The sequence below is a fragment of the Lissotriton vulgaris genome, chromosome 2_1, assembly GCF_964263255.1.
Source record: "Lissotriton vulgaris chromosome 2_1, aLisVul1.2, whole genome shotgun sequence".
In the NCBI taxonomy this organism is placed as follows: Eukaryota; Metazoa; Chordata; class Amphibia; order Caudata; family Salamandridae; genus Lissotriton; species Lissotriton vulgaris.
The window spans coordinates 341,994,401-342,022,242 of NC_141687.1; the positions used below are offsets into that span (position 1 = coordinate 341,994,401).

Consider the following 27,842-nt stretch of genomic DNA (forward strand, 5'->3'; position numbering starts at 1 on the left):
GGTGGACGGGACGGGTCCAGTCCCCTAACGTTGCCATCAACATAAGGTATTTGGTAGTCCTCTCCGAGTGACTCTGTGTTTTTGCCAACCATTCTAAAGACTATTGGATCGGGAGAAAACCAGACTGTTACTATCAGCTATTGCTGCTGTTGCTTCACAGACTGTGGGACCACGTATATTTTATTTTAGGTACCAGGTATTTGCTAACTAATAAATTGATTGCTGTAGTTCTTACACTTCGATTTCTGAGGTGACATCAACTACAGTTACTACTTTCCCTTACCTACCGTTAATAAGTATGTCTCCACGGGGAAGTCGCAGCAGAACTGCAGCTGCCGGGGGCAGTAGTAAAGTTAGCAAAACAGGTCCTATTGACAACTTTATAATCAAGGCCAATGATGCCATAAATCAAGGTATATCCCTTTTGGAACGTAGGGTCTCACAAGATCTTGCTCATGCAAGACGCTCTTCCTTGGGACTCATTGCTTCTGCTACTACTCCCATTCAGGTTCTAGCTGTTAATAACAATAGATCCTTACTGAACACGTGTGTTGATGTTTATACCATACCCAATGAAGTAAATCTATCTGCCTCCATTCCCTTGATTGATTCCGATACAGACACTAGCCTAGATCTGGAGAAGACCCCTGACCTACATATGACTCCCTCACCTGAAATTATATCAGCAGAGAATGTTAGGGAAGTAAGGGGCAGACGTGAGGGCGCTATTCAAAAATTACAACATAACCAAAGCGCACCCACGTCAAAAGCCCCTAGGGTCAGTAAACACCAAGGGGAAGAAATTAGCATCAACCCCAACCCCAACTTAAATATAAGCAGGACTGCGGTCACAGCTAACAATCGCCATGAGAATGAGGCTGGGAAAGGAAAAGAAACGGAACACCTGGAAGGGTTAGCAGTAAAAGATGGTAGATTGATCGACCCTACTGAGTTAATGAATGACTATATATTGGCAAAACTGGGTGAACTTCTTGGTATTTATCTATCTCCTATCGAAAGTAGGCTCACCTGGATAGAAAAGCATCTAGCAGAACTAACCAGGCCAACTAAGAGCTTAGCTAAAGTAACCGTTGCAAAAGACACAAGTCAACACACTCAAAATCAAGTAGTGGGTCCCGATTCGAATGTCTCTCAGGTATTATTTACAAATACAGTTAACCCACCCAAACCTGCCCTAGCTCCACCGAAGGGGATAAGTGTCAGCCAACCAACAGCGAAATGTAACAAGGCAGCCCCTGTAATAAGGAAGGATAATATCACGAAACATGTAAATGTCCCTATGATGGGCCAGCCCCCAAATTCTGGAGGTGGTTCCATCCAGGCCCAACCACCACAAAAAACATCTAGACATGTTCCTTCCCGCATTAATTTACCACCTGAATGCGGGGCCTACGTCCTTGTTCTAGTTAATGTATCCAAACTAAGGAAGGACCAAGAAGAAATTCCCACATCTCTTAAAAACAAAACCCTACATTGGTTAATTGCAAATTGCAATTTCCCAATAGAAGGTGCAAGAGAAATTATTAATACTCAGCGGGTGGGCTGGATAGGCCCACTCAGGAAAAAGTTTGAGGGTGACTGTGTTATAATTAATTTTAAAAACCCACAGTGGGCAGAGAAAACACTAGCAAGCGCCCCATCACCCTCAACTCGGGAATTCATTACTACACTCCTTCCCTTAGGGTATTTCTATAGACATTTGATACCCCAGAACCAAGTCATGGAGAGCAATCCCATAACCACCTTTCAAGATTTGAATTTTGGTGCAAGATTCAAATCGCCGCTCTTCTTACAAAATCAGGATTTTGGTCATTTGAATGGCAACAATAATTGGCGGAACCAAATGCCAAACCAGATGCCAATGTTAGTATCCCCTAGTTACCCTCCGCACCATTTTCAATTCCCAAACATGCAGCAAGCTAACTATTATAGAGATAGATCCTATCCTGCCTCTGATCTTCATCTATTCCAACCATCATACGAAGCGAGGTCAACATTTAACATCCCTACCTATAATCGTTTTGACTATTTTTCCAACCTAGATGAACAGGATTGACTGAATATAATGCCAACAAAAGATACCGATAGCCTAACTACAGTTGATATACTAGAGGTTCCGGTTGTACATGCTCAGGCTATGGGTGATACCGAAGAAATCCTGGACCTAATGCCTGTTGACGACAATCAACCTGCAGTTGTTAATATCATTTCTGAAAAAACAGGGAGTAGCTGTATTAGGGTTAGGCCAAGTAACCGTTGCAACACTCATGGGCTAACAATCTTAAGTTGGAATGTTGCAGGATTAGAATCCAAATTATTGGATCCTGCATGGATTAAGATAATTAATGATGCGGATATTGTTATGTTTCAGGAAACATGGGCTGTTGGTAATTTGTTTATTGAGGGCTATCACTGCTTTAGTTTAACATCGCCAAAACCATGTTTTGGCCGAGCGGTGGGTGGTCTTTTCATCGGGATCAAGATTCTTGCAGGTGGTACAATTGGAAACCTGCAATACGATGGTCCGGCAAACCCCAACATCCAGATTCTTGAGTATAAATTGAAGTCAAAGACCACAATCTATTTAATAAATTTTTATAACAATGATTTTTATTCTGTACCAAACAAGAATTTTTTGGCATTATCTAATGTTTTAAGAAATCTGGAATGTTCCCTTGCAGTAGACAAAAAGTCATGTATATTAATAGGGGGTGATTTTAACGCAAAATTAGCAGGGAGTGCTGGATCTGTCAATCATGTTTATTTTGACCCAGCAGAGCGTAGGGGTTTTGAACTATCCAAACTACTCACTGAATTTGACTTAGATGACGCTTTGAGTGTAGGACATAATTATGACTCCCATCACGCTCCCACATATATTGGTGGGAACAGTAGCTCCACTATTGATTACGTTTTTATGTCACCACTGTTAATAGATTGCATAGTGGAAACTTCTGTTTTACAAACACCCTTTAGCGATCACAATCCATTGGTTGTAATTTTGGATCTTGCCCCAAGTTCGATTTTCGAAAAATTAAATGGTGCAAGGGACATTACCCCATCAATTGATGGCCTACGGTTAAAATGGAGGGGAGTGAATTGTGAGGCTATTTTAACAAATGTACAATTGCTATTCCCACATTTGATTGACTCTTGTAAAGTTTTAAGTAATAATTATGATCAATTAATTGCTGATTTTGAATCGTTATGTTCAGCCATCAAAAGCCTTTTGTCTGTTCCACTACCCATAGAAGGTAAAGAGCCAAGATGGTTCGATTCAGCATGTTCCCTGGCAAATAGAGAACTAAGAAAGGCTCTCTCCATGAAACCCAGGTGTAAAACAACCGTTCAGTTAGCTAGGAAACAGTACAAAGCTACAATATCAGAACGGAAGGCTAATTTACTTTCCGACCAATGGGACTCTTTGGTAATCAGCGCAAACTTGGGTGGCAGCGGCCCGTTCTGGTCGTCTGTTAGAAAAACACGGGAAATGGGAAAGAAACTTACCCAAATCAGTTGTAATATTACAAGTGCTGCATGGGAGACCCATTTTTCTAACATCTATGCAGCCCCTAAAGAGGAGTATTCTCCATCTATTTCTGACCAATCAGGTGGTCTATCAATTTTAGAGCATGAAGTTAGAATAGCCATAAAAGAGAGTCTGGGAAATAAAGCTCCCGGACCAGATGGTCTCCCTATTGACATCATTAAACATGATGTTGATTTGTGGACACCCATTTTTCTTAATGTTTTTAACAGTTTACCAAAAACAGCCATGCCAACTACTTGGGCCACCAGTATTATTGTCCCTATTTACAAAAAGGGAGATAGGTCTGATCCAGCGAACTATCGCCCTATCTCCCTTTTGGATAATACTTTGAAAGTATTGGGTCGTATAATTTTTCACAGAATACTGGACTGGGCGAATGACAATGACTTTTTAGACCCATGTCAGATGGGGTTCCGTAGTGGGGTAGGAACAGTGGAGCAATGCCTAAACTTAAAATTGATAATTGACAAATATAGTGTTGCCCGCTCCTCCCCCACTTACCTTGCATTTATGGACCTCTCGTCCGCCTTTGATCTTGTTAATAGATCAAAGCTTTGGTCCATTCTCTCAACTAATGGTCTTGATGACACTCTGGTAAATTTCCTAGCCTATCTCCATACGGACCTGAAAGCACGGGTACGTATCGGGATGGGCGGAGAGGTATCAGGAGCCATTGAGATAGGAAGGGGGGTGAGACAGGGGTGCGTTCTAGCACCCCTGTTGTTCATCATTTATATTAATGGCTTATCCTCCTGTCTGAAAAAAGTTACCACAGATGTCCCATTTGTTTCAGGGAAACCACTTCCAGTACTTTTATATGCAGACGATGCGGTGCTAATGGCCCGCACTCCTAATGCCCTTCGTCTGCTTGTACATAGTTTTGTTAAGTTCATGGAGGATCTGGATTTAAAGGTCAATTTTAAAAAATCTTTTATTATGTCCTGTGGCCCTGGCAAAAAGAAACTTAATACCATCCAGTTAGGCACAGATAAATTGATATCTGTCACTAAATTCCCATATTTAGGGTTGGTTTTCGCTGCGAACGGCTCGTGGAGTGGGCATATGGCCCACGCCACGAGCAAGTTCTCGAAAGCCAACAACTCTATTCTAAGTCTCCCGCGCCCAAAGAAAATAGGTGCCACTAGGGCTATTTTAAAGATTTTTAAATTACAGTGCGCACCTGTTGCCACGTATGGAGCGGAGGTATGGGGATCAAGAAACAGTCCATGCATCCAAAGTGAGGAGAACCGCTTCTGCAGGAAAGTGTTGGGTGTACCAATCTCCTCATCAACCTTTATCTGTCATAGTGAACTAAATACTCCATATATTAGTGATTTTATTAGAGCAAGACCGGCACTCTTTTGGATCAGAATCTGGCAGAATGAAGCTGCTGCTCTTACTCAGAATATTATAAAGGACTGTCTAAGTAGCGACCATGGAATGAGAATTCCATGGTTGTCTGAAGTTTTAAAATCTTTGAATGAAGTTGGCAGAGGAACTTTGTTTAATGATCCCACAACTATAGAACTGCAGGACAAAGTTCAGGTCAAGAACGCACTATATGCACTTTACAACAATGAAAGACTCAGAAGCGAATTACAAAAATCAACTGTAACGAAATATATAGGCAATGGTTTGTGTGGACCGACTCTGCCGCCCTATCTCTCGCTGCCTATGACTAGCTGGGAGAGATCATTGTTGTTTCGTTTAAGGGCAGGAACAGTAAAATTTATGTTGTCATTTCCACTAGGACATTGTCATAGCGTTGATTCTACCTCATGTCCCTGTGATGGTGTGAGCACTCAGGATGATTTGCACTTTTTATTTTTCTGTAAATTTTATTCTGTGTACATCAAATGGTTTTTAACTCCGTATTTTAAAAAATCCAGACCACTGACCCTTCAAGACTCATATAACATGTTAATTGCCTTGGATAGTGATGAACTGACTTTCCGCGTCAGTTCTTTTTTAAGACTGGCTATACGAGCACGCAAAACGATGGAAAACCCATGAGTATGATAAATCAGCTTTGTTAACATTACTATGGAAATTAGCATATTGTTTTTAAAACACATTGTATTGTCACTGCATAAAAGGGTATGTTATATGTATATTGATTTTTAATTACTATCTGTATGTTTAATTACTTTATGTTTGTTGATGAATTATGTTTGGTACTTTTATGAATTTTAAGGAATTCGAATAAAGGTCTTTTGAACTTGAACTTGAACTTGAACTTGAACACACAGGATAGGCAGATCTTGGGTGCGGCACGTTGGAAGGAAGCAGCTCTGTAGATGTGTTTGAGCATGCCTGCTGTACAGCTCATGAATTATACCTCCATTGCCCATTTCACAAGAGATGGAACCAAAGAAAGACACAAAGGTGACAAAACAGAATTAGAAAACAGAAAAACAGAAAAAGGGCGTCCCTTAACCTATGCTGCGAATCAGCAGGGTTGAGAACCTTATTGGTTTTATGTCTCACTCCCACACCCAGGATGCTGGCACAGTGCTTGTTCTGCATAGTTTCCTTTAGCGAAACTGATTAATCCAGTTGCAGAATATTTGCAGGTGTGGCTATGCGAGGTGGATCTACACATCTGAAGTCAGCAATATAATAGTACAGCATGTAGCTTATATATACACTGGTGAACAGCAGCAGTCCAAAGCAGTCATGAGTGGTAAAATACATTTGAAATCATCATCACTACAACAGTAAGGCAAGTAAAGGGTGTACGCATTTGAAGGGCATGTGAAGGATGCCCCTAAGGGTGGCCAGCAGCAATCGTGGCAACAGTAAAGAAATGGTGCCAGAGCCAGATATGGAAAATACTGGAGGTTAATAAAGGTGTCCACCTCAGAGGTTTTGTGAATAATAATGCTAAAAGTTATATTCAATTTCGAGAAGTTTTAGGCCATCCACTGGTAGCTGTGTCTTTAGAGCATCATTGGATTTTAATTGTACAGTAATTGCATTCATATAGTGCTTGATAACCCTGACGAGGAGCTGAAGAACATCCCAGGAGAGGTGGCAGAGTATACCACAGGGTCTGCCTTCGTGAATTGCATCGTTACCTATCTGGGCAGCATTCTGATGAGGTGCATGAGTGAACAGACTGGCGCTCTTATCTTGTCGTAGGTCGCTACACCTAGGAGTGGGATTGTGGGAAGAGAAGTGAGAGCTAGAGCACGGATCAATTTACAGTAAGTCATTATTTTACCTGATTGAACTTCTCTTTACAGTATCCACCTATGAGCAACTGAGGAACCGCCCACTTCATGCACTGAACACAGCGAGTCATGCAGGTGCTCTCTGTAGTCTCTTGGAATAAGATGTACTCATGACTTCCTTCACATGCGCTGCACTGTCATTGGTCGCTGTTGCTTCTGCAATGGCCTCCGGTGCCCGCCCACCTTTCACCAGGGCTTGCTTGCTCAGTTCTGAGGAGTTCTGTGGCCTTCAGTGATGCTCCGAGAGAGGTCAAGGCAGGTAGAATAAGCTCTTTGCACCCGCTCCAGCTCCCGGCATGCTGCTGGTAAATAACAGTGCTGGCATTGAGCTGTCAGCACTGCTGGAGTTTTGACTCGCCTTACCCTCGCCCTTGTGGAGGAAGAGAACATTGAGCATCATGGCCACGGCGCAGCTGTCAAAGTGAGAACACTTTCCTGGGCACACGTAATGAGGATATAACAATGGTAGAAATGTCTCGTATTGTACCAATTACTGTGGTCGACACCTGTGTATTGTTCAACAGTATTTAATAATGCAACAATGAAAAACAACCAGCCCAGTGGTAAAGAGCAGTGCGGAGTGCAGTGGTGAGGAGAGGAGTAGAACGAGCTCCAAAGCATGGAGGATTCACTGCAGTAAAGAAAGGAAAAAGGGAAGATGAGAAGGCCATCAACAGTGACCTCTGAGTCCAGAGGGGACGAAGGCGGCGCTTGGTGTGGCTTGGGTCCTCCTTCCTCACAGGGGAGTTCCTGTGGCCATTAGAGTAATGGAAGCCACTAGGGGACATAGTCAGCGAGCTGGGTGAGCACAAGATGCCTCTGGAAACTGTAATGAGGAGCACCCTAATGAGGGTCTCCAGGCACGGTTCCCAATGCTGGAAGGTTTGCTCATTGAATATTAGGTTACACTTTTTTAGTCGAAAACCAAATAATTTAGAATACAGCAATGACCATAAGAAAGCTACCCTTGGGAGAATTCTAGTGAAAGAATGGTGTAACAAAGGTAAAAAGCACCTAGAAGGGTGTGATTACATGTTTGGTCCTTTAACCTGCTCCCTCCAAGTCTCACCGTTTTTTCAAAGATTTCAATTAATCAAGAAATCTCAAACACAGTCCACCCACCTACTCCAACAGCCTTAAATTCAATGGTTAGAGGTGAGGAAAAATGCTAAAACTAACCCCAGTTGGGAGATGGTGTGGGACCTCCCCCAGTCCGGGTATATTGTGTATACTCTGAACAAACCAGACCCAACTCCTTAAGAGTTTACTGGAGTTTAATCTTCTGAATCTAGATGATTGTTGTCTTCCACTTCCACCTGCCATAAGCAATACTAATAAATGTACTCTGGATTTATTTAATATTGCACCAAGTGATAACCTATCACCTGACCACAATCTTTCAACCACTCCTGATTTACCATTGGAGGGTCCTTTTAATCTACCAGCTGAGTATGTTCAGTTTCAAGAAGGCTACCATGTTCTTCAGAGAATACTCCTTCTTAAATTGCTGGAGAATACAACTCTTAACTCTAGGCCACATTCTGAAGGAGTGTTCTTTGTATCTGAATATCCTGACAAAGGCGACTGTCAGACTACCATACAAAAACACTGGGATTTCTCCAGTTGTAGAAGATTTGATATACGCACAGTCACTCGACTTAGTTGTCAAGAAGCATCTACGAGCACTGGATCTTCCCTTCATGTAAGGTGATTCCACTACCAGGAGAGTGCATACATGCTCTAAGTATGTAATTTCAGAAACTCAGTCCATAGTAGTCCATTCCGGACCAGGTGGGAAAGTGGTAAATGCATCTGCTTTATCACATCCAGAGTCTTGGGACAGAGATGCTAATCACCTGGGACATGGCTCCCCGGTGTGCCTAATGGATGTATGTCCCCTGACAAAGCCCCATCCTCTTTATAGCCATAACCTAATGATTCTTTCTTTGAACACGACTGGGGTTTTTCTCAGGTGAACAGAAGGATGCCTCATTATTAAAATAAGAGGCAGCCATACTTTGCCTCCAGGAGCCATGGGAAACGGGCAATTTCCAGATGGAACCCATTTTCTTTTTAGTTGTTCCACAAGAGTCCATGAAAGTGGAGGGATCGCTTGTTTACAGGTTTTCACTGAATTACACAATTTTAAATCATTCAAGTGATATATATCTCAGTTATGATCCCATCAGGTCCACTCCAGGCTAGGCGTTGCGGGCGGTGTGCCATTGTCGCCTCCACCCCCCGCCCGAGACCTATGGGGCGTGGATCTTTCTAGTAACAAACCATACAGGTTCCTCTAAATATGAGGTAAATCCCACAATTTGTGGGTGTGTTCTCTTTTGTTTGCACTTATAGTTTTTACACCTATTTTAACTTTCACATCCTCTGGTCAGGGTGGGCCTTAGCGCGTCCATAACGCCGAGGTACATTTCCCATTGGTCCTGAAGAAAGCCCAGTAAATAACACATCAAGGGCAAAAATATGTCGACCCCACTTTAAGTGGAAATATCCAAACAATTTAATTTGGTAATTTCCTCACACATATTTTAACGTGTCACATTGACCACTGAATAAAGTTTTTTGCGTGGTATTCAACGGTGACATTTTTAGACTACTTTTTCACACTATTGCCACAAAAACCAGCTACGCAGTATCCTGGCATCGTAGCACAACAGGGAGGCACTCGGCTTCTCCTGGTGGGCCCAATGATGAAGCATGTCACCAACCAGGGTGGTGAGTGAGGGCTTTATAAAAATTCAATGCGATGTAATCACCTCCAGCTAACCGACCTCATGTGTCTGTGCTTACACATATAATAAGCGATACTCTTTTGTTGTTTGAAACATATACATCTGGGGGACTAAGAGTGTCCTTTCCCTCCCTCTCCTGTTGTTGATATTTAATGTGTACGCCCCCCTGTGTTTGATTTATAACACAGGATTACTTATAATCTTTGAATGTATTTTATGATAACTGAGAAGAAAGAAGTTGATCATATTTTAATTGCTGGTAATTTTAACACTGATCTGTCGAGCCATATATTAAAATCATATAGAAACGTTCAAATGGAGGAAGTGTGGAATGTCCCCCTGCCTTTGTTTCCATAGAATATCTCGCAGACAAGCATGGGATTATAATTCTTGAAAAACTGAGGGAACTGGGTTATATGACCATCATTGGTCGAATGGACTGACTTCCCTGAAGGGCATTAAAGAAACATGCTGTGTTGGTTTGACTGTTCTCAGTTTCATGAGGAGAGAGGATGTAAAGGTTGCCCTCTGTGCACACATATTAAGCAAGAGAGAGCACTGGCTCTACTGTCACCTAGACCAAGTGCTTCCTTAAAGGAAACAACAAATGAGTATATCCTTCATAACAGTGTAGGGAACCAAGGATAAAAGAGAGGGAAAGTAGATGCAGGGTAGAGGGGACGAATGAGAGAGAGACAGAGAGAGAGAGAGAGAGCAGAGCAGGGTAAATAGTGACAGAGAGAATGGAAAAATCTTTGATCAGAAGTGAGGGAAGCGGGAAGGAACAGTATGAGGCAGGGAGCACAGACAAACACTACCCACCTTGTCCCCGGAAGATGAAGCTACGGCTCCCTCGCTGCCAGGCCATGTGGTCAAATCCTAGCAGTGTTGTGTCCACTCGGAGGTTCTGCCCACGTTTCCACACTCTATAAGTGTCACTCGGACAGATCTTGGAAACCAAGGGTACTGTTGAGAATGAAACAAAAGGGAAGAGAGTTGGAGGCCCAACCTGTATGCTTTTCCTAGTTGAGAGCAGGTTAGAGAGGTTAAGGTAAATTTTATGTGCATGATTAACAAAAATCTTACAATTTCTACATTCATATAGAAAATACACCAATTTAAAATACAAACCAATACATTTTTTAAATTTCTAATAGTCTAAAATAGGTTTTCCTAAATAACATAGTTTCTAGACGTTACATCCGACCGTCACCTTTCCAGAGCCTAATGTAAATCTCAACAATTGATATTTCGTAATTCATGTATAATGTCATAAAATAGTCCTACATTTTTGCCCTTACATTTTTTTTAAGCTTCTAGATTTCCTGTGCGCAGCTCACAAGTATCCAACTTCTTTTATACAAGTATTACAAATTTTGTAAAATTGGCGTTCATTTGGGTTAGAGAGGGAGAGGTGTTGGATATTTAAGAGGTGTTTAAGAGCCTTAGGCTGTAATAGTTATTAATAACAATAATAAGAATAGTAATTGGTGAAGTTACATTCCACACTTTACAAATTGTCTTGACTCAAGGTGGTGATAAGGGTTGTTAATAGGTAATTTACACAGAGGTATTTGACTGTCTATGTTAAAGAGGGCCCACAGTGGTACAGGTGATGTGAGTTGATACTCAGGTACATGGGCAGTCTGGTGAAACAGTGTGTTGCGTACCTTCATAATGAGATGCAATAGAAGGTTTCGTACTGATAGAATGAGTTCAGACTGAGGTGCTGAAAATGTTGACGTAAGAGGATCTGAGGGCTCTGTCCAAATCTTTGAACAACACAAGAATATCAAAGTTGACAGTCTGTGTGTTCCCAACTGACCTTTTATTTTTTATTTATAAAGTTTTATATAGAGTGAACACGATCACGAAGGATATCAGAGTGCCTTACAATAGGATGGAAGGGAGGACATAAATGCAATAACGAACATCGAGTGGGAAAAGGAAAGTAATACAATAAACAAGTGTAAGCGGGCAACGAAGGGGAGTAATAAGAAGCAGTAAAGAGGAGCCATATCAAATGGAGGACTCATGGTAGCCGGAACAATGACACAGAGCAAAGTAGGCCTAGCCCTCTTAAGGTAAGAATTTGCTAATTGTTTAGCTTCCAATTTGAACGCCGTCGTCGAGGAGAGTCTGCGTACTTCTGGCGGAAGAGAGTTCGATATCCTTGGGGCAGCACCACACAAGGTTCGGTGATAAGACCTGGTGGCGTGTCCCGGTTCTGAGATGAAAATTTGGCTCTTTAAAGTTTTCTTGACACTCCGGTGTGAAGCAGTCAATCGGGAAAGTAGGTGGATGTAGAGCCAGAAAACTGTGGAGTTTATTTACACACATACACCAAAATATGACTGTCCAGCCAGGATTCTTCTACCTACTGCTTTGAGGATTTGTAGTTCTTAGTCAAATCTGAGGAAAGGGCGGGATATTTGTGTAAACTATATTATGCATTATAATTAAGTAATATTCTGACTATGACACACTGACACCACACTGTCCTAGTATAAGGCTCTCGTTGTCAGAGTGTCTCCTTATCCCAGTTTAGGAATCTTTCTTTGCCACTGAGGGGCATATTATCAAGAACACGTTAAAATTATCACCGCTTTAGCGGCAGGAAACTGCTGCTAAAGCGGCGATAATGGGGGTGATAATATGCCCTTGTGAATTCCCATAGAAGCTCAGGTTCTGATGTGAACCTGGGCTACTATGGGAATTCACAAGGTCATATTACCAAGCCCATTATCGCCGCTTTAGCGTCAGTTTCTTGCCGCTAAAGCGGCGATCATTTTAACGCCGTTCTTGATAATATGCCCCTGAGTCCTTGCTCCAATGTCTGTGCCGGCGCATCTCTATCTCAGTGTGTCCTAGGCCCAGTATTCATGTGTCACTAGCCCACTGCTGGTGCACATTGGATCCAGTGTCAGTGTGTTACAATCTCACTGTGTCTCTGTCTGTGTCTTCTTATCCAAGAGCCTGCTGCCTCTTATGCCTGTGCCAGAGTCAGAGTCTCCCTGTGTGAGTAATTTCCTATTCTAGTGCCAGTGTGTTCCCTTCCCAGAGTTAGTATTTTCCTGTCCCAGAGTTAGTGTGTTCCAATCCCAGAGTTAGTGTGTTCCTGTCCCAGAGTTAGTGTGTTCCCATCCCAGAGTTAGTGTGTTCCTGTCCCAGAGTTAGTGTGTTCCCATCCTAGAGTTAGTGTGTTCCTGTCCCAGAGTTAGTGTGTTCCTGTCCCAGAGTTAGTGTGTTCCCGTCCCAGATTTAGTGTGTCCCTGTTCCAGAGTTAGTGTGTTCCTGTCCGAGATTTAGTGTGTTCCTGTCCCAGAGTTAGGGTGTTCCCGTCCCAGAGTTAGTGTGTTCCCGTCCCAGAGTTAGTGTGTTCCTGTCCCAGAGTTAGTGTGTTCCTGTCCCAGAGTTAGTGTGTTCCTGTCCCAGAGTTAGTGTGCTCCTGTCCCAGAGTTAGTGTGTTCCTGTCCCAGAGTTAGTGTGTTCCTGTCCCAGATTTAGTGTGTTCCTGTCCCAGAGTTAGGGTGTTCCCGTCCCAGAGTTAGTGTGTTCCTGTCCCAGAGTTAGTGTGTTTCCGTCCCAGAGTTACTGTGTTCCTGGTTCAGTGTCAGGGTCCCTGTCTGTGTGTGCACACTGTCAGTGTCCTTTTAGCCCAGTGTCAGTGACCAACTCTCCAGGGTCAGGGTGTCCCTGTCTCCCTATTCTAGTGTGCGTGTGTGTTCCCTTCCCATACTAAGGGGCCAATTATGTTGGCGGACGGACCTGAGTCCGTCCGCCACCATAGAGTAGGAGGGAACCTCAGCATGGCCTGTGGAGTTCACTCCTGTGCAATTAGGATGTGACCGCCACCCTGGCGGTCACATCCTCTATTTTTACCATTGCGGCGGGTGCGGCTTCAAGCTGCATCCGCCGCAATGGTAAAAATGCATACATTGCATTTGTATGCAGAAAGAGGCAGGCACCGTGCGGAGCCTGCCGATTTCTGCATACAAATGCAGAGGGGTACCATAGGTAGCCCCCATGTGCACCCCCCACCCCCCTTCACCCAGGGGGCCCGCAACGGGCCCCCGCAGTGAAGTTACACATGCTTTTCCACGGCGGAAAACCCACCGCGGAAAAGCATTTGAAACAGCCCATCCTAATATGGCTGACGGTGTCTGAGAGACACCGTCACCATATTAGAGCTTTTCCGCCGCGGTTGTAAGCCAACCGTGGCAGAAAAGCTGCGGACGGAAACCAGGACCCACCAGCCATCCTAATGTGGCGGTGGGTCCGCTGCGGTTTTTCCACATCCTCCGGGCCGGCGGTGGCTTCCGCCGGCCCGGTGGATGCGGGAAAAAACGCAATCGTAATAGGCCCCTAAGTGTGCCCGTGCCGTGCATGAGTGTCAGCCTCCGTGTCTCGTTTCAGGCATTTCTCATCCAAAAGTGAGCCCCTCCCCAGAATAAACATGTCCGAGTTCCTACCGAAGGTTTTGACAGTGGTGATGAAGCAAAGGGTACATGCGGTGTATATTCAGGGTGGAGGGCAGAGAGCTATTGGTGTAGCAGGCTATGCAGCTGTTGTAGGTGCAGAGTCTGGTGGTGCTCCAGGCGTTGTCGGTGGTGGAGGTCCAGGCTGAAATGCAGACTGCTGCTGTTATAGGCTTAGGCGTAGGTCTAGTATCGTAATATTGAGGCGTATGATTGGTGGGTTGCCAGTAAATGCATATGATGTCCTTTCAGACTTGGTTGATGAGAACTGGTGGCAAAGGTGGAGGGGAGGGGGTACAAGTGAAACATGACTGACGTGACACGGCTGGTGGATAGTAGAGCTACAAGGAGGAGTAAGTTGAGACTGAGGTAGAAGGAAGCGCAGGGTGGGTAAGTTTGGGTTTAGGTGGAGAGGGCTGTTGGTGCAGCAGTATGTACATGTGATATGGTTTTAGGTGGAGTTTCAGAGGAACAAGTAAAGCAGGCAACCTCTGACCTAGGTCTGTGCAAAAGGTGACCCGATGTTTGGCTCTTCCTGCTCACTTACCCCAGCTGGTGAACTCCCACTTCATTTCAACATAAAAGTCTTGTGCCTGTTAGGGAAAGAAAAAAAACATGAATTCCTTCGTCTATGATCAGTGATTCAATATACATTAAATATTGGTCTTCACTGACACCAAATGCAGTGAGAATTCATTTTTCTTATCAAGACTCCAGGTTGCGATTCCACCTCACAAACTAGTAAGAAACTTCCATTACCTTTCAGGGTATTTAGGACTCCCCAACCAAACTTACAGACGCACACGTCACCACCACGCATCAGACTCCATCTGAGCTTCCAACACCCACCCTCAGGATGTACATGAGACTTCGTGTGAGGATAGGCACCGCTTTGAACAATAGACAACACCCAACCCTACGAGGGAACATGAGAGTATCACTCGGTTTCAACACTCTACCACATCCATCCTTCATGATGAATGTGGGCCAATGAGGCTACAACATCCTAATGCACGCAAACCTCATAACATGAAACAAAGTGTCAGGAATATTGGAGTAAAATGTATTACTTACCTGTCTTCAACTGTGTTATGAGTTGCGTGACAAGTGCTGAAAAAAATAGACACAGGGACTTTGGCAGAGACAGCGTGTGCGCTATATCAACGGCATGGAAGGCGCTGTCTTCGTTCGGAGAATGTGCCGAAGAATAGTGTTTCCTGCAAAGAGAATGCACACTTGGAGATTCTGGAACTAACTGACTAGTTCCTCTCCTTTCTGCGCATGCTCAAGTTAGAGGGATCTATATAAAGGAGCCACCACTGCCCCCAAGGGCCCGGCCCCGGTGGCCTACTAGGCCTCCCACCTTGAACAATGGCTGCTGTCTGCCAGCAATAAAGTGGCCCCGCTGAAAACCTTAAAAACTAAGCGTCCCCATGACGCCCAGCGGTGGTTCACGGATCAATTGAAATTGGACAAACGGGCTCTTCGCCAAGCCGAGCGCCGCTGAAGATGTAACTATGATCAGCAATTAAAAACCGTGTATGTAGATCGTCTGAAAGCATATAAAAAATCTATCCTGCTGGCTAAAACCACCTACTTCTCACAGAAAATAATGGACTCAGCCTCTAAGGCGAAGGACATCTTTTCCATTGTTAACGAGCCCTCCTTACCTGATCGGGTAACCCCCCAACCTCAACCTACACAAGTCCTGTGTGATTCCCTTAACTCTTATTTCATTGATAAAATTATTACCATTAAAAACAATATCCCTTCCCCCTCTTCCCTTACTCCCCCGTCATTACCCCCCATGAACCCTTGCCGTCTGGATGCCTTTCCTCCCATCTCTCCCAAGGAGTTCATCTCTCTGCTACATAGGGTGAGCTCTGGTTCTCCCAATGATTGCTGTCCTCCCCAAATTCTTAAAGATGCTTTCTTGGCCTGCCCTGATCCTCCGCTAGCATTGCTTAATAACTCCCTCGCTACCGGCATAGTCCCGGATTTCTTTAAACAGGCGGTCGTGGTCCCTATACTGAAAAAAACGAATGCCGACCCCACGATCCTCAGTAATTTTAGGCCAATCTCCCTTCTTCCTTATTTAGGGAAAATTCTGGAGACATATGTCACTCGTTGCCTGAGTGCGTTCATTGAGAGCTCGTCCTTTTTGGATGATCAGCAAGCTGGCTTTAGGCCAGCCCACTCAACCGAGGCGGTCATTGTGGCTGTGATGGACACATTGAGGAAACATCTCCCAGGCACTTGTCCTGTTGGATTTGTCGGCGGCCTTTGACACGGTCGATCATGCAATATTGATCGAGCGTGTCAACAATGCGGGCATTCAAAGCTTGGCCCTCAAGTGGGTTAGATCTTTTTTACATCGGCGGTCTCAGGCTGTGCACTTGTCCACCTTTTCTGCTTCTTACTCCCCCTTATCCTGCGGAGTCCGCTTTTATTTAATTTGTATATGCAACCTCTCATAGTTTCCCTCCGTAATACCCCGGTTACCATCTTTAATTACGCCGATGATTTGCAGTTGATCTTCCCCATTGACTCTTCCCTCTCCTCTTGTGTCAATTTTCAATCCACCATGCTTGACATCTTGGAGTGGATGTTCCACAGCCAGTTGAAACTGAATCCCACCAAGACCGAGCTAGTACTGATAGGCGGGCTGGCTAACCCCTGGAATACCAACTTTTAGCCCCCCTCTCTTGGGTCCCCGCCTAGCCCTGTCAATTCAGTAAAGAGCCTTGGTATAATTATATCCAGCGATCTGTCTATGAGGCCTCAAATTAATGCAGATTCACAAAGAGTGAGAGACCCAAATATACCCTTGAGGGCTTGGGTGGTTCAATGGAAGGGTAGGGAGGCCTTCAAGGGATTTGATTCAAAACAAAGATCAGTTGTTTAATTTACTTAGAGGCTAAAATTAAATAGCCTAATGTGTGAGTCTTTTACGTAAATCAAAGAAGCAGGTAAGGCAATGCTACTAGGCTCTTCATATCAGCATTGCCTTACCTGCTTCTTTGATTTACTGCTGACTGAATGAAATTTTTGATAAAGCTCTTTTTTCGATACACCTTTGTGTTTTGTTGTTTATATGTCTATATGTTTTGATGTGTTTTATAAATTGTTTGTGCATATTCAAGTAAAAGACTCACACATTAGGCTATTTAATTTTAGCCTCTAAGTAAATTAAACAACTGATCTTTGTTTTGAATCAAATCCCTTGAAGGCCTCCCTCAAATTAATGCAGTCACGTCATCCTGCTTTTTCCACCTTCGCAGGATTCGTAAAATCAGTAGGTTTCTCACCACGGATGCACTTATTCTTGTTATCATGGCTCTCATCACGTCCCGTATTGACTATGCCAACACTCTTTATGTTGGGATCCCTGCCTACCATCTTCACCGCCTGCAGCTGGTGCAAAACCAGGCAGCTCGACTGGTTTTTCACCAGCCTAAACATCAACATGTCTCGCCGCTGCTTAGGAGCCTTCATTGGCTCCCTGTGGCTAAGCGCTGCATGTTCAAACTTGGTTGTACGATCTTCAAGGCCCTGTCTGGCCAAGCTCCTGCCTTTATCTCTTCTAGCCTGAAGTGCTATGTGCCTCAGAGAGTTCTCCACTCCACTTCGTACTACCTACTGGTTGTCCCTAAATTCAAATGGAAAAAGCACGGCGGGCTGTGTTTTTCTTTCTTAGCTCCCAAGTTCTGGAATTCCCTCCCGATATCCTTTCGACTCTTCTCTAGCTATGACTGTTTCCGCAAAACGCCTAAAACTCTCCTCTTTCAGCAAGCCTTCGAGTAACTCCTGCACCTGTTTCCCGTATTTGTTTGAGCGCCATGAAACCGTTGGGTGACCGTGAGCGGTACAAATGATTTTAACATAACATAACATAACATAACAAAGGAGCTTTCAAGAAGGCCCCTTTCTCACCGGTCTATCTGGACCAGTCAGATCATCTGTATTGATGAACCCCTGCATTTAGAGCTCTTCCATCAATCTTCTCCCTGTCAAGTTCATGTTCTGGTTTCTTTTTCATGCAGTTCTACCGTTCTGCAATTTTTTATTTTGCTGCTCTGTTTAGTCACATGTTCAGTCAACACTCTTCTAAAATACTTTTTTCTTACTCTCCTGAAGTATTCACCTACTGAGGCAAGTCAAGTAACTTCAAGCGTTGCCAGTACTACCTTTGGATTCAGACTGTTGAGACCCATCTTCAGACATCTTTCCAAGCCAGGATCATCATCTTTTCAGCATCAGTCACTCAGCAACAGCTGAAAGCTCATGCTTAGGAGTGTCACCTGTCTAGAGTGAAGGCTGCTGTACCACATCTGTCCTCTTCGTGACGCTGTGACTACAACATCTTGAAGCGCCCAAGCCTCATAATGAACATGGGACTATCAGAGGTGACAGTATCCTGATGCACCCGCGCCTCATCTGGAACATTGGACTAACTTGGGCTACAACACCCAATGCACTCAACCCTCATAATGAAAATGAAATCATCTATGGTTACAATACACTGACACGCCCAACTATCATTATGAAGATGAGAACACCTGAACTACAATAACTTCACCATCCAATGCACATAAAGAACATGAGATTAACTTAGGCTACAACACCCTTCCGTACCCAACCCTCATAATGAACATGAAATTAATGGAGGCTACAATTACACTAACACACCCTACTTTCATAATGAAGATGAGAATGCCTAAACTCCAATGCCCTGCACCACCTAATACTCACAATGAACAGGAGATTAACTTACGTTACAACAACCAATGCCACTCAACACTCATAATGAACAAGAGAATACCTAAACTACAATAACGTCACCATCCAATGCTCCTACTGAACTTGAGATTCACTTAGGCTCCAACAACCAATGCCACTGAACACTCATAATGAATATGAGACTGTCTTTGGCAACAACACCTTAACACATCCAACCATCAAAATGAACACGAGAACATCTGAGGCTAAAACACGCCAGCACATTCAACCCTCATAATGAACATGAAATTATTTGAAGCTACAATTCACTAAAACACCGAACTGGCATAATGAACACGAGAATACGTGACCTACAACACCCTACACCTCCCAATGTCATAATGAATACATTGGGCTACAATACCCAATGTCACTCAACCCGAGAATATGTGAACTACAACACCCTACACCACCCAATGTCATAATAAATACATTGGGCTACAATACCCAAGGTCACTCAACCTGAATAATGAGCATGAAACTGTCTTAGGCTACAATACTCTAACACATCTAACCCTCGTAATGAACATGAGAACATCTGAAGCTACAACACTATACCACCCAAAGCTAATAATGGACATGAGATTAACTTAGGCTACAACGCCCAATACCGCTTAACTTTCATAAAGAACATGAAACTATCTGAGGATACAGAATCCTTCTATACACAACATTCCTAATGTACATGAGAACATCTAATGCTAGAACACCCTAACACATCCAACCCTCATAAGGAACATGAGAATACCTGTACTGCAATACAATACACCACCTAAGTTCATAATAAACATGGGATTAATTCACCAACCAGACCTTCGATGTCTCCTAACAAGGATGACACTCTTTGAGTCTGCAACACACAACCCATGTAATGTACATAACACCAGATTTTTACCTAACTGTTGCACATGCATTATGTATTATGTTTTATTTACTGTCAGCACAGCTGAACCCTTATATTGTATGTGAAGCTCTATAAGAGGAAATAACAGTCAAACCTAACAATGTGGATAATACTCTGAGGGTACTACACCCAACATATTTTGTGTCATTTGATGCAATTGCTAAGCAACCATGATGCGCATGGGAGATCTTCGGCATTCAAACTTTGCTCATGATGATACAAGATTACATCTGACACCTCAATACCTTTCAAGTTGTACAAGGGACATCAACTTGGCTCAAGGACCTAACTTGATGTGCATGACACTGCATCTGATGATATAGGCTCTGCATCAAGATGTACATTAGAAACTAAATGAGGATAAAGCACCAAACTCCATGTGACAAAAGCAAAGTTCTCCTCTTCGGAAGACCCCCCTCACTATGGGATGACTCCTGGTGGTTCTCCACCCTCAAACCAGCACCCACCCCCTCCACCTATGCCCACAACCGCAGAATCATCCTCAACGGCTAGCTCTCCATGATACAACAGTTCTACTTGGTTGCCCCCACCTGCCTCAACACCCTCAGAATGCTCCACAAAGTCTTCAGATGGACCCCAAATGACACCAGAAGAACAGTCTCTCAAGCCCTCACCACACTTGACTACGGGAATACCTCTACGCCGGAACCACCACTATCCTCCTTAAGCACCTCCAAACCATCCAGAACACAGCAGCAAGACTCATTCTGGACCTGCCCAGATAATCCCACATCACCCGCACCTCCATAGTCTGCACTGGCTCCCTGTCAAGAAGAGATGCCATCTCAAGCTGCTCACACACTCCTATGAAGCCCTCCACGACACAGGACCAGAATACCAGAAAAACGCCTGACCTTCCACCAACCCACCAGACACTTGAGTCTGTCTCCCTGGTCCTTGCCACCATCCCCCACATCCATCGTACCAAAGCCGGAGGACAATCCTTTCCCACCTCGCAGTCACAGCCTGGACTGACCTCCCTTTCCACCTCCAGACCTCTACCTCCTTCGCCAAATTCAGGAGTGGACTCAAGATCTGGCTGTTCAAGTAGCTCCATCTCATGCAGCATCTGGGTACCCCTCGGGTGATTAGCATGCTTTAGAAGAACTTATTGATCAATTGGTTAATGATCTGTCAGTACAGCTCAACCCTTTATAATGTATTTGAGGCTCTATATTAGGAAACAACAGTCAAACCTCACAATGTGGATAATACTCTGAGGTTACTACACCCAACATATTTTGTGCCTAGTGATGCCATCGCCAAGCAATCATGTTCTACATGGGAGATCTTCGACATTCGAGTATTACTCATGATGATACATGATTACATCTGACACTACAATACCCAACTTGCAAGTTGTACAGGGGACACCATCTAAGGCTCAAGGACCTAACTTGGTGGGCAAGACACTGCATCTGATGATATAGGCTCTGCCATCAAGATGAACATTAGAAATGAGGATGAAGCGGTGAACTCCGTGTGACAATAGAGCACCCACCCTTCTTAATGGCCATGAGAGCTCACCTGAAGCCATCCTTACAATGTACTGGCTGTTCTAGCAGAGCATGCACAGGGTCAGTGTTACTACTGGGCAATGAAAGGCAGCAGCAACAGACCACCACTTAGTGGCACAGAATTGCACAAAAAAACTACCATTAGTGGCAGACAAACAATTTTTGGCTTGAAATTCTCCTGTAAAAACATTTCTGCGAGGAATGGTCCCATTAATACGTTTTGATACATGAAAACTTCACCTGTAGGTAACGTTGGGAGAAGTACAGAAATTCCACAATTTGTGAAGTGTAGAGGTTAAGTACTTTGCCCAACTCAGATCGCGGCCTTATAATTTCACACATTCCTCTTCAGAACCCTACTGTCATTACTAATGAGAGTCGCAGACACTTGAAGAATACCAGCGCTGCACTGGCATTACACTAAGGAGTCTCTGTGAACGGCACGCTTTCGCTTGAGCAGTTGTGAATTTGTTTATTTGGATGGCTGGGATCATTATCAAAAATTGCATGGGGATCAATCACCTTGCATTATGCCACTGATAACAGGTGGTCTCTCTAGGCCTCTAGGGCGACATGCCTTTCTGGCTCCACTTTGATTAGATAGAAGTGATTCAGGGCCATGTTTAGAGTTCGGCGGATGGGCTTCTCCGTCACAAACGTGATGGCTATCCCATCTGCTGTGTTACAAGTGCTGCAGGAAACAATACATTTGTAATATGCTGGACGGGATATCTATCACGAGTAGCCCCTTCGCCGAACTCTAAACCTAGCCCTCAGTGAGCTGAGCTAACCATGGATATCTGCAATGATCAGAAGGTCACAGATTCAAATGTTAGCAAGGCAAACTCCGACTTTTATCATGTTGAGGTTGGTAAATTGAATACAATTACATTGGGTAATAACAATATCCGTTTCTTACGGCATTTAGAAACAGCAGATTTGCAGTCTGCAGTGCTACATAACAGACAGAAGGTCATACTAATGCAAGATCTACGGACTGTCATCTTTGTTAAATTTTTCTAGCCATGTTGTTCAACTTTTTGTGCAAAAGGAATACTATATTATAATGTAATATATAATAAGGTAATATGTACATTGCAGGTAATATAATAATATGAACTCTGTTGTATAGTGTGGCATAGTAATGTATAGTGTGGAATACCCTGTCATTGTATAGTATGGTATGGTATGGTATGATGTGGTAAGGTATGGCCTGACATTTTGTGGTATAGTATAGTATGAAATGGTGAAGTATGGCCTGTCATTATCTAGAATGGAATGGGATGGAATGGAATGGAATGGCATGTCAGTATATAGTATGGTGTGATATGGTACGGTGTGGTAGGGTGTGATATGGTATGGTACGGTATGATACAGTATGGTGTGTCATTGTACAGTATGGTATGGCGTGTCATTGTATAGTATGGTATGGCCTTTTATTGTCTGGTATGGTATAGTATGGTATGGTATGGAATGGTATGGAATGTTATGGCCTGTCATTGTATATTATGGTATGGTAATCTTTGTTAAAATGTACACATTATGCTAAAAGAAAAAGCATAATAGGAGCGGCCAAACAAATAAATGCTTTTCAAAATAATGTTAATTTCATGCTAGAACTTTCTATCCAACCCGCAATTGTGTAAACATAAACCAATTTAAAGCACACAATGTTTTTTGCATAAATCATTTTAATCATGCCCAAGACATCCCATAAATCCTAAAATATGAACCAAAAAAGCACTTTGCTACAAATTAAATGAGTGATTGCTTAATAGCAATAGCGTGAAACCATTAAAGTATTTTTAAATCATGTTAAAAGAGAAACTTTTAACAGGAAAAACACAACCTGTGGCCTGCTGGTGTTGTTATGCTGAACAAAAGAATAGATGGGGAAAGAATAAAAACTAAACGGGAATGAACATAGGAAATGAACAGCAAAAGCGTTTGCGTGAAGGAAAATTCAGAGCGAGACAACCCTTACAGTCTTACGAAATGCTGCAAAAAGAAAAAAAACGGTTGAGACAAAAGAAGCAGCTAAAGGGCACCCAAAAAAAGCAAGCAGTGCTTGGGCAATGCTCCAGGGAAAGGGGAACCACACAAACCAAAAGTGAAGTCAAAGAAATGCTTGCATTCGCTGCCCAAAAAGGAGTCAGCAAATTAGATTGACAATGAAGCCAATGAATGGTAAGCAATGGGCACGCTCTAAGTCCCAGGTATGTGTACAAAAAGTCTAGCAAGTGACCGCACATGGTGAGACCTAACAAGTTATTATGATCCTGAAGTCCTCTTGAACAAACTTGAGAAGGAAGGAATATTGTTAAAAAAGAATTACCAGCGGCTCACCGCTCAGCGTCAGTTGTGACCCAGGTAAGGTGGTAAGAACAGCCAGCAGGCTAAGATACATCAATCACCCCTACAGCTGACACAGAGAGTGATGAGGGAACCAACTGCAAGGCTTGAAGAAAAGCTGTCTGAAACAGGGGTCCATGAAGGACACTTTGTTCTATTTGGCTGAGTGCAACTGAGCTTCAAATGGCTCTCCAAGAAGAAATGACAAGCCATATGAAATGAGTTTTCCTCTATCTCTTATTTCCGCATTTCTAGATATGAGTGCGAAAGAAGCCGGCAGAATAAGATGTAGGAATTGAGAGAAAAGGACTGTGGGATTTAAATACAGAATGTAATCCAATGGGTAGATCAAAGTTATAGACAAATTAAAAGCTCCTCTGACCATTAGCATCATTGTTGAAATAAAACCTCATACCATAGAGCATCAGTGTTTTCTATAACAAAGTAAAAAAAATGCACAAATGCAGGCACAGAGAAGCACACACAACTATCAACTCCCACCCAAACTGTATGCCACAAAGAGAGAGTATTGGCCCAACACAAATACTCATGTTGTTTGTCTAGTAGCCGGTTGGTAGCAAGGCCCCAATACTGCAGGTGATGGATAGACACAATTAACAAGCAATTAACACAATAACAACTATTAATCTAAGCATAGGAAATCCAGTTCACAAAAAACAACTAGACTGACAACCCCAAAATAAGGAAACCATGAACAAAGATACTTTAAAAAACTTCATTTCCAAAGCACCCAAAAAATTAAATGGTGGGCAATTATGTATTTTAACTACTCCGAGATTGTGGTGTTTCAAACGCTTGGTGATTTTGCATTTGACAAAGATTGAGCCAATAGTAGATCACTGGCGAAACCGGAAAAAAGTATTTGGTCATTTCGAGTTTTGATGGTAGGCATGTCATCCACCTGAGAGTTTAGGATGATTAGAAGTGGCCAACATTGCCACAGAGGGGCATCTGCTGCTGCATCAGGATATGCCTCAGGTCAAACTGTGTGGCTGCAATCCCATCATGTCCATGCAGTAAGGTCGAATTGTCGGTCTTCATATGTGGATAGCTATAATGTACCCCTAAAGAGTGGTCTCTGACAAGTGCCTCTAACATGCAGGGAGGTTTCCTCCAGCAGGTCTATCAACCTATACGCCATTCTGTGCACGTTCAATATGATGTTAAGGCAGTTTAGAATGGGTTCTTTTGAAAATGGCACTGAACAACCAGCTTGTATCTGACGACCGGTCTGACACCATTTTTGTTGGCAATCTGCACCATTCTCGTTGGTGAAGCGGGTTGAAGCTCCACCATGGGGAAAGCTTCGTGTTTATATTTGCTTAAGCGGTGTTTAAACTTTTAAACTTAAGAACATAAGAGTGATAAAAATGTATTTACCTTTTTAAAATATTGGAATATATGCACTTTATATTGTTTTTACATGGCTTGATTGCAATGATTTGTATTAATTGTGCAATAAAAAAATATCTATCTACCATTGGGAAGGCTGCCTTACTGTGGTCTCTTGATAGGTCAGAGTAATGAAAAAAGGGGCCACAGCACTCTGATGTAACTACTATGCAACAATGCCCATACTTCAAGTACAATCTGAGGTTTTATTGATTTTCAACACAAAAAAACATGCAACAGAGCTTGTTCGGGTATTGTACCGAACATGTGGAACTCTTTGGCGAAGGAAATCCATCTGAATCCGTCTACTGCCCCCTTAAAAATAGAAGTGAAAACATTTTTGATGAACAAATGGTTGGCCTAAGATCATACCCTGTATCGATTGATCTTAACCCTAGTATATTCTCATTTGTTGATCAAGACAACTAGTCTACTATCCTATGGGAGTCCTGTCCCTACATTTTTTATTCTTCTCTGATTGTATTTATATTATATTTGCGATTATTCCTGTCTCTTTTCCGGTTTCTTACTCCTCTCCCCTGTAAAGCCCTCTGATACCCTCATGTGTCATGTTCGAGCTATATATAACTTTATAAGTAAATTAAAAATACAACTAAGTTGCCACCACCACAGAATTGCAGGACGGAACTCTTCTATTCTGTCCTGCTCACCGCCTGATGCAGGATATTCACATTCTAGAATGGAAGACATTGATTTCAGTGTTCCAAACGACCTCATCAGAATCAACTCACAACACATCTCCCTTCTACCAACAACAAAGAACATAACGAAGATACGTTTGAAGAAAATGTAAAACTAATTAAAAAGAACTTGACAGGAATAATAACAAAATCATTCAAGACACAGTGGTAATGTTTAGGGTAGGCTTACTACCCCCACAAGTCCTATTGCTTGAGTCCAAACACAGAAAATTCAAGTGCCGGCAAAGTCTTTCATCCATTGGATTTCTTTTTTGCACTAAATAGATCATCGTTTGTCCTACAGAGGTAGGCCTGAACCATGAGTCACTCAAAGTGTACTCAGGTGGACCCAAACTACTCTTGGTCTACAACAACCATTACATGTTCCTTACATCCCCTTTTTCCAGTATAGAGTCATCATATCGATGTCTAAATATCGATATGCCTTAATATCGATGTTTAAATATTGATGTGACACAATATCGACCTGCAAGAATATCGTCGACCAAAATATCGACATGCAGATAAGAAATATCATTTTGGTTAATATTGAAGTTAGTAATATCATTAGTCAAAATATCGTTGTTAATAATATAAAATTTATTTTTGTGTTCTGTATTTTAGTATATGTATATGTTAAGAAATGTTTCTGTATTTTAGTTCCAAAGCGGGTTGTGGGTTCATAGGGGAATAGGGTGGAAAGTAATTTAATTATAATATTTGTATTAATTTTTAGAAATTATTAATTTTATAAAAATGTAATATTGTGTTTTAGTTTCATATCGGGTTGCGGGTTTATAGGGGAATGGGATGGGAAGTAATTTAATCATAATTTATTAATGTATTAATTTAATTAATTAATATTTTGGGATTTAATAATTTAGATTGTTAACTGTGTTAATTTATTATTAATTGGTTATTGATTCATTATTAATTGGTAAATATGTTAAGTGTGTACTTTTCTTAGGTGTGGGTTGTGATTATATAGGGGAGTAGGGTGGGAAGCAATTTAATTATAATTAATTAATTAATAATTATATTATTTAATATTTAGGTATTTAATATTTTATTTTGTTAATTGTGTTAAATAATTTGTTATTAATTAGTTATTAATTGGATATTATTGAGTAGTTATTATTTAGTAAATATGTTAATTTTCTTATTTTTTTAGGAGTGGATTGTGGGTTTATTAGGGAGCAGGGTGGGAAGTAATTTAATTATAAATAATTAATCATTTTTATTAATTAATATTTGTGTGTTTAATATTTTATATTGCTAATAGTGTTGAATAGTGTATTATTAATTAATTAATATTTCGTTATTAGTTATTAATAGTGAATTGGTAAATATGTAAATTGTGTCATTCTTTTAGGAGCAGGTTGTGGATTTATAGGGAAATAATGAAAAAATTAATATTTTTGTTATATAATATTTCGTTATTGCTATTTTATAGTCTTAATAGTGTGAATGAATTTATTAGATTGTTTTTTATTTAATTGTTCATTGTTATTAATTAATTAATTAATTAACTGTTAAGCAATTATGTTAATTGTGTCATGTATTACAATATTGGTGGTGTCATTTATAGGGGGATTTGGTGGGAGGTAAATAATTTTTTATTATTTAAGTATTTATTAATTAATGTTTATCATTTTGCTGACGTGGGAACAGTACATTACTCTACTCCGCTATCCAACACTTTCCCTACTGTTGCACTTTTTGGAGTGGGAATAGTAATTTTATCCCCTATGCTATCCAACACTTTCGCTACGGTTGCACTCCGTGGAGTGGGAATACTAAATTACTACGCTCCGCTATCCAACACTTTCACTACTGATCCACTTGTTGGAGTCGGAATAGTAATTATATCCCCTACCCTATCAAACACTTTCCCTACTGTTGCACTCTGTGGAGTGGGAATAGTAAATTATTCCCCTCCGCTACCCAACACTTTCCCTACTGTTGCACTTGCTGGAGTGGGAATATTAAATTATTTCCCTCCACTATCCAACACTTCCCTATTGTTGCACTTGCTGGAGTGGGAATATTAATTTTCTCCCCTCCGCTATCCAACACTTTCCGTACTGTTGCACTTGCTGGAGTGGGAATAGTAATTTTATCCC

The 27,842-nt window shown here is 42.2% G+C and overlaps 1 protein-coding gene across 5 annotated transcripts in view; it reads right to left on the minus strand.

The window, feature by feature from the left end:
- The window catches only part of ANKRD13B (ankyrin repeat domain 13B), a 475,220-nt gene that overhangs the window by 111,333 nt on the left and 336,045 nt on the right, over positions 1-27,842 (minus strand). For all 5 annotated transcript variants that reach the window (XM_086955096.1, XM_086955097.1, XM_086955095.1 and 2 more), the window contains exons 4-5: positions 14,580-14,625; positions 10,377-10,520 (exon numbers count right to left, since the gene is read on the minus strand). In XM_086955096.1, the coding sequence (XP_086811222.1) occupies positions 10,377-10,520; positions 14,580-14,625 (190 nt within the window). The remainder of the gene's footprint in view (positions 1-10,376; positions 10,521-14,579; positions 14,626-27,842) is intronic.